Source organism: Phoxinus phoxinus (assembly GCF_949152265.1).
Source record: "Phoxinus phoxinus genome assembly, chromosome: 1".
Taxonomy (NCBI): Eukaryota; Metazoa; Chordata; class Actinopteri; order Cypriniformes; family Leuciscidae; genus Phoxinus; species Phoxinus phoxinus.
In genome coordinates, this window is record NC_136876.1 from 6,867,471 (window position 1) to 6,875,555 (window position 8,085).

At 34.5% G+C, this 8,085-nt stretch overlaps 1 protein-coding gene across 1 annotated transcript; it reads right to left on the reverse strand.

Annotated features, from left to right (window-relative positions):
* Positions 1–1,068: 1,068 nt before the first annotated feature.
* On the reverse strand, positions 1,069–4,560 carry LOC307005010 (uncharacterized protein). The gene is made up of 10 exons (XM_079624714.1): positions 4,378–4,560; positions 3,728–4,044; positions 3,353–3,638; positions 3,018–3,251; positions 2,852–2,937; positions 2,672–2,776; positions 2,360–2,553; positions 1,974–2,246; positions 1,437–1,770; positions 1,069–1,284 (listed from the first exon to the last, which is right to left on the reverse strand). The coding sequence occupies exons 3-8, from the start codon at positions 3,576–3,578 to the stop codon at positions 2,243–2,245; spliced, it is 849 nt and encodes a 282-aa protein (XP_079480840.1). The 5' UTR covers positions 3,579–3,638; positions 3,728–4,044; positions 4,378–4,560; the 3' UTR covers positions 1,069–1,284; positions 1,437–1,770; positions 1,974–2,242.
* Positions 4,561–8,085: the final 3,525 nt, after the last annotated feature.

The window sequence follows — 8,085 nt, forward strand, 5'->3', positions numbered from 1 at the left end:
TATTGTCATTGTAACATTTCTGGTCCAAGGGGTTAGACAGACAGTGTGAGACGTGATCTTTCCTTTTGTTATTGTAATGCTCCCTCATACATTGTGAGGCAGACAGTGTGCAACAGTGAAAACACTAAAAAGTGTAATGAATGTACTGCCTTATTCCTTTTATTAGAAAAATGTATGCACACATGAATTAATTTAACATTTTCTAAGTGTGATTTTGTTTTAACAGGATAGGATAAAGAGTCTGACAATAGATGAGTGCCAACAACTTCTACAAAGATGCCTCACTCGTGAACCTAGTCTCATCTTTGACCTCATGAGTCTCACCCCTGATCCCCCTCAACCAGGACCTCCTCACCCACAGGAACCCAGCTGGTGTGTCTGTAGAAATATGCCAACACTGCTGGAACAGAAATGCTGTCAACAACAACCACAAAACTGCACATCACTGTTGCCACACATGGAGCTGTACATCTTGCAAGAAGGTGTACTGAGACTGGCCAGGCGAATCTGGAATGACCTTAGGGCAGAGGTGGACATCCAGGATACGGGAGAAAGTCAAAGACAGTTCCGCTATGCTGCATATAGGAACTTTGTTGTCTGGCAATATGGTGTTCTGGGACCAGGATATAGAATTGTTATAGCTTCATGCTGTGTGTGGAAAATTAGAGATCGTTTCCCGGATCCTCATGGCAATTACGTAGGCTTTATTCCGGCAAGAGTCTAAACTTATTGTGTACTCACAATACATTTTCTTAATTGCTGTTTATTCTAAGATACCTCAGGAGCTATACTTGCACAGTAAAATAAGCTGGATTAATACATGTGTATGTGACACTAAAATTTTGTACCATTTACCTTTGTTGATATGTTGATAATAAAGTCTCTTCAAAACCTATATATTGTTTTTTCATGTACTTCATATGAGTTTCCCATACTTCTATAAAATATTTGTATGTGGCTTTATAAAATTCATATGTAGACTTGTATGTGATAACTGTTTATAACTTACATGTTCCAATATAAATAAAATTTACCCCTTAGAAAACCATAAATACGAATAAATGTTTTGCACATTTTTTTATTTTATTAGCTCTAATGTATAAATGACATACCGTTCTTTTATACATGGCATACATTCACCAGAAAATGTCTGATATGGCACAATGTGAACAGGGGAAATGTAAAAAATATAGATATGGCCCTCTTTATATTTAGCTAAATTTCCAAAGTCACATTCTCTTCAAGCACCACATCTACTGACAGGTCATGTGTGAGATGGTTGACCTGTAAAAAAAACATATGTTTACATATCATTAGGACTTTTTAGGTATAAAACAATATACCTTTTTAAAAAAATTCTATCCTATGTAACAGCAGTGTACACTGTAGAGGTTTTAATTAAACAAAATAAGGCACTTGACTTGAATACAACTCACCTAGCCCTCGGCGGTCTTTCTTTTCCTTCAATTCTTGTACTGTTGGGGCAGGCCCACCAGACAACAGCCCCAGCCTTCGTGGATCATCAAGTGCAAGAGGCTGCTTTCCGGTCATCCCCCTAGGAGCCAACAGTCTTGAATGGAGAATGGCACTCTGTAGATCTGGGATGTACTTGTAGGTTTTTGGATTCTTGATGGTGTACAGCTGCCACATCTTAGATTTTTTGTTAAATATTTTGCCGTACCGCTTAGAGGAGTAAACAAAAACATGTCAATATTGCCATTGCATGCATAAAATAAATGTAGTTAAAGGTAAACAGTTATAAGACACTTACTGATGTGAGCCATCAGCATTTGTTCGTGCTCCTCGGTTTAGGTGGTAGTTATAATCAAGCCCTGCCAACAGGGTCCGAGCATAGTACACTGGTTAATTAAATTAGGAACTTCAAGGCACTCGAAATGTGAAAAAAAAAGTTAAAAAGCCTTTATTTGATGAATGGCTCTAAACATTAAAAATGGTGACAGATCCATTCAGACAGATATGGATCTGTCACCATTTTTAATGTTTAGAGCCATTCATCAAATAAAGGCTTTTTAACTTTTTTTCACACATTTCGAGTGCCTTGGAGTTCCTAATTTAATTAACTAGATTCTGTATCCCATCCAAAGAGCACCGAGATTTTACACCCTGAAGCAGCACTTCTATTTGCATTCTTTGCTTTGACATAGTACACTGGTGGTTTGAAGCAGAAGCACTTTGAGGCATACATTAGAATATGGTTATGGAAGGACTCCAGGTCTGAGGTCTATCTATAAAAAAACAATAAAGAAACAAAGACAATATTTGAAACAGGCATTTAACAAAATTTGTTAAAGCAGCATTTTGGTGGTTTATAATATAATTGCATTCCTAAAATGTCTACCTGAAAGTGAGAAACTTGGGTATGTTTTGCAACCAGCATGCGTCATAAACGATCTTTTGGAGTCTTTCGTGTGCTGCAGAGCCCTTTGGAATCCATTCTTTATTCCTGTCTTCCTCCAAAGGCCCATGTCGACAGGCCCCAAAGTACCACTCATGTACGCCAGTCACATGATGCAGAACTCCTGTCCACAGATCCTGTATTAAAAAAATTATGAATTTTAAATCGTGTACTACAAAAAACATTTGACAAACATACTTTACACATTAGTTTACTCTAATTGCTTAGTAATATATACAGTAAATAAAAACTTACGTTGAAAGCTTCAAACGTTTCTGCTTCCTTACAGCTGTACCAAAAGTGGTTGCAAATGTCTCTGTTCCAACTCACAAGCAGGGAACAGTCCTTCTCATGTCCGGCCTAAAAATTTGTATAGGTATAAAATACTTTTTTTCTAACCAGAGGACAAACACATATCAATAACAGTATACATACAGCCAGAATCTTTTTACTAAGGTTCTTTGCACCATGCCAGATATCCAGGCTGTGTTTCACACCGCAGTCTTTGTATTGGCCACTGTCTGTAAAACATAAATAGTATTATTATTCATTGTACAGCAAACTTGTTTTTATTGAACTAATATTGCAAAAAGTCACTTACTAAAAAGTGCTGCTATTTGTATATTGGCATCAGTGCAAAATTCCGTCACATTCCCCAACTTTGGACGCAGTGTGTCCAAGGTCTCCATGAATGCCTTCTCCATAGCCACTGAGTTCCCTCCGACCTGTCGTTTGTCCATGTTGACAATCGACACAATTCTTTTTGTGTCATTCTCCATTGTAGTGTATGTGCAGAATTCAGCACAGAACCCAGGACTGTCCATCCTAGCATCACCTTATAAAGACAATATAAATGGATTAAATTTTTTGATAACAGAAGGATAACAGAAGGACCACAGATAATCATAATAATATTGTAAGTGGCAGTCATGTAACCAAGGAGCACAACAGAGTCCTTTGAACTCAACTGGCTGATGACATTGCTACTCTCCCTCTTCCACAAATCTTCAATATGTGGCAGACAAAATTTGGATTGAATTTTGTAGAATGTATTCCGGTCCATCATACCCAAGTTCATAAACTTGAAGAGCAGAGCTATTTTACAAAAGTTGTTTCCAGACAGGAGGATGTTTACACCCAACATAAAATCCCCAGCGAGCATTCCATACTTGAAATATCGCTGTGAACTCCACTTCCAAACAGTGTGCCCATTCGGACATATCTGTAAGAGTGCAAGTGTTGAGAAACATTGAAGAAAATGCCACTATTTAACTGACTGTTTGTGAGCTGCAAATGCAATGTTCTACTCACCCATTCCGCAATGACAGCAGAGCACCTTGATTTTACAGAAACCTCAAATGGCTTCAAAGGGTGCCTTTGTGATGGAATCCTTCACTGTGCATTTTTCAATTGGAAGAATAAGGAAGTCCAGCAGCATCTTTATAATGTCATGATAGACTATGGATGCGGGCCGACCGATGACGTCTTCCTCTGTGAGGACCATAGGTGCGTCAGGTGGAGTAGCAAATTCATGGCTTTCATCTTCCTTATCATCGTGCACAGTCTCATCAAGGCCAATCACAGGATAATACTCTAACGACATTCCATTTGGGAGAGCAACACCAGACCTGCAAATGTAAAGAAAAATATATTTCACACATCACCCGGTAAACAAAAGCTTCTGCCAGCCACTCTGGTCCGAATTAACATTATTATGGTAGCTTTCCACACCAACACCTACAATGGGTTTTTACATATAGGTGATCGCCCTAGCAGTTCCGTGGTTTTTGCACCAGTATTGCTTTCGGAGACTGATTGCAGGAAGAAGGTCTTTTGGAAATGCAACGGTAAGGTTTACCCTCAATGAAAATCATACACCATATTAAACAAAATGTACAAGCATCACAATAATTTACATTTACAAAATGATAAAATAATAATAATAATAATAATACACATACCTAATGCAAATTTGAGGATCCAGATTTTCTGCTTCATCCACGTCAGCGGAGGTTTCCCAGGTCTTGTGTTCTTCTGAGAATTCAACCTCCTCGGTCTCATCATCTTCTGTGGATGACTGTGATTGCGTCTCTGTATCCAAAGTCCAAGTTTCATCCCATGTGTCATCATCCCAGTCAATCCTTTTGAATAAAGTTATTTTAGTGCCCCTTTCAGTACCATCCCAAATAAAGACCCTAAAACAGTAATACTTACTTCGAATTATGTAGATTGTTGAAGGCATCTTCATCAATCTCAACTGTATTTACACTAGTTGAGGTCCTAGAAAAAAATACAGTCAATTACAAAATATAAAGCAAAAACAACTAAAGTAAAAAAAAAAAAAAAAAAAAAAGTATCGGTAACACTTTATAATAACTGCACGCTATTAATCATTAGTTAAGCATTAGTAAACAGTTAATTCATCATTTATAAAGCATTCATATACATTAAAAAGCAGTTTATAAATACAGCTACAAATGCTTTATTCTTGATTTATAAGCATATCTATTTGTAATTTCTAAATGAAGTATAGCATTATTTACAAACCAGTTATTTAGGAGTTGTCAGTGATTCATAAGATCACTTAGAAAGTGTAAGTAAATGTAGTAAATTCATGTAGTTATAAAGCATTTAGTAGTGGTCAGTTAACTATTTTGTGAGCTCATCTAAAGTGAGGACTATTCATGGCTTGTAAAGCATTTACAAAGGAGATTTAAAGGCTAATTTGTCTTCTAAACAGAAAAAATAAACAAACACAACACAGTGATACAGAACATAGAAATATTAACAGCCTTTAAATCTCCTTTGTAAATGCTTTACAGTTCATGAATAGTCCTCACTTTAGATGAGCTCACAACAATAGTTAACTGACCACTACTAAATGCTTTATAACTACCTGCATTAACCATGAATTACAGTAGAAATTCATGTTAATAAAGCATTTATTAACACACTAAGTAACTATTAATATACGCCTGAATAATAAGATGTATGAATGTACATTTAAATAGTTTATTAATCATTTACTTATACTTTCTAAGTAATATTATGAACCACTGACAAATCTTAAATAACTGGTTTGTAAATAATGCAGTACTTGATTTAGAAATGATAAATTGATCATTAATAACATATGAAAATATGATTATTAAACACATTATAGATATGCTTTTAAATCAAGAATAAAGCATTTTTAACTGTATTTATAAAGTGCTTATTATTGTCTATTAATGCTTTATAAATGACGAATTAACTGTTTACTAATGCTTAACTAATGATTAATAGTGTGCAGTTATTATAAAGTGTTACCGACTACGGTAACACTTTATAATAACTGCACACTATTAATCATTAGTTAAGCTTTAGTAAACAGTTAATTTGTCATTTATAAAGCATTAATAGACAATAATAAGCAGTTTATAAATACAGTTAAAAATGCTTTATTCTTGATTTAAAATCGTATCTATAATGTGTTTAATAATTATATTTTCATATGGTATTAATGATCAATTTATAATTTCTAAATTAAGTACTGCATTATTTACAAACCAGTTATTTAAGAGTTGTCAGTGGTTCATAATATTACTTAGAAAGTGTATGTAAATGATTAATAAACTATTTAAATGTACATTCATACATCTTATTATTCAGACATATAGTAATAGTTACTTAGTGTGTTAGTAAATGCTTTATTAACATGTATTTATACTGTAATTCATGGTTAATTCAGGTAGTTATAAAGCATTTAGTAGTGGTCAGTTAACTATTTCTGTGAGCTCATCTAAAGTGAGGACTATTTATGCACTGTAAAGCATTTACAAAGGAGATTTAAAGGCTGTTAATATTTCTATGTTCTGTATCACTGTGTTGTGTTTGTGTCTTTTTTTCTGTTTAGAAGACAAATGAGCCTTTAAATGTCCTCTGTAAATGCTTTACAAGGCATGAATAGTCCTCACTTTAGATTAGCTCACAAAAATAGTTAACTCACCACTACTAAATGCTTTATAACTACCTGCATTTACTACATGTACTAATACTTTCTAAGTGATCTTATGAATCACTGACAACTCCTAAATAACTGGTTTGTAAATAATGCTATACTTCATTTTGAAATTACAAATAGATATGCTGATAAATCAAGAATAAAGCATTTATAGCTGTATTTATAAACTGCTTATTAATGTATATTAATGCTTTATAAATGATGAATTAACTGTTTACTAATGCTTAACTAATGATTAATAGCGTGCAGTTATTATAAAGTGTTACCAGGACGACAACAAACGGCTGATAGGACACGACATTCCTCCCGGGTTAGTGACATCATGAACCCTAAATTTACATAAACCCCGCCCCCTGGAACGTGATTTATAGATTATAATGACGGAATATGCTAATCAATGACTAGAAGATACATAAGTGTAACTGGTCTGTTGTCTGCGTTTGGAAGAACCGGACAGCATTCGGCAGTTTCACTGATCTTTTATTCCTGATATAAAATAAATTTAAGCAGCCTCTTAGTGTGAGAGTCGCCCTTGTTTTATCTCTCCAGTGCATCACCAATGCAAAGAGGAAGAGGAGGAGACAGAACAGGAAATGATATGGACTCATGATGTCATCACCACAATTAAAGAGGAAGGCTTTCACACTTCTATTAGGCAGTCATATCAGGTGTATGTAAACGAACAATTTTTTGTGAACTCTAATAAAGAATATATGCATTTAACAGGAAACTTTCTGCTGTACCCGTTACATAAGCTACATCAATTCATCAAATAACCATTCAGAAATGTCCTGTTGCATGTTGTCACTTCTTCTTGAGTCCATCATTTTTTGACTCCGGTTTGAAAAGGCTAAAATATTTTTTTAGTACATGCTGTGCTGTCATTCTTTTGAGCCTTTTCATATGCCCTACATCAAAACAATACTTTCACCCCCAGTTTGAAGGATATGTATGTAATAAATCAATAAATGATGTTTTATTAACAAAGTTCGGGAGGAGCACGTTCAGATAATTAACGCAAGTGGAGAGCAATAAACAAAACAAAAATGGAAATTGTTATTTTTTTCTACATATTTTATTAAATTCAGAAATATCACAAATGTCAACCTCAAACTTGTCAATGTAAAAAAAACGTGCATAAAACTCTTTAAAACTACACACAATCGATTTGAACTGTTTATATAAATTAGTTAGCAAGATTTTATAACTCATTTTTATAAACAGTGCGTTGTGGAGTCATTATTAAGGGCATTATTAATATACTGACAAATCCTAGTAAAAGTGTTGTGCGATACCAGTCACCTCAGTGGAAGCACTGGAATAACTGTCTTTTATAATAGGTCATTTTTATTTTATTTTTTTTTGGGGGGGGGGGGGGGGGGGGGTTATTGTTGTTGTTTTTTAGTGTCTGTAATGTTGTATGGTGTTCTAATGGACACTGAGTCTAACAAAAATCAAGCCTGTAGTTTTAGCTCTATTTTTTAACCTTGTAATAATGTTGATTAAAAACACATTTTTAGTCATCTGAACATACTTTATTAAGTCATGTGAAAATAACATTAAAAGTTGAAATTGTATAATTTGTTTTAACTATAAAAACTCAATCAGCTGAACAAAGGTTCTTAAGTTGGAAAACATGCAACCTTACTCAGTGAATTGAGTTAAG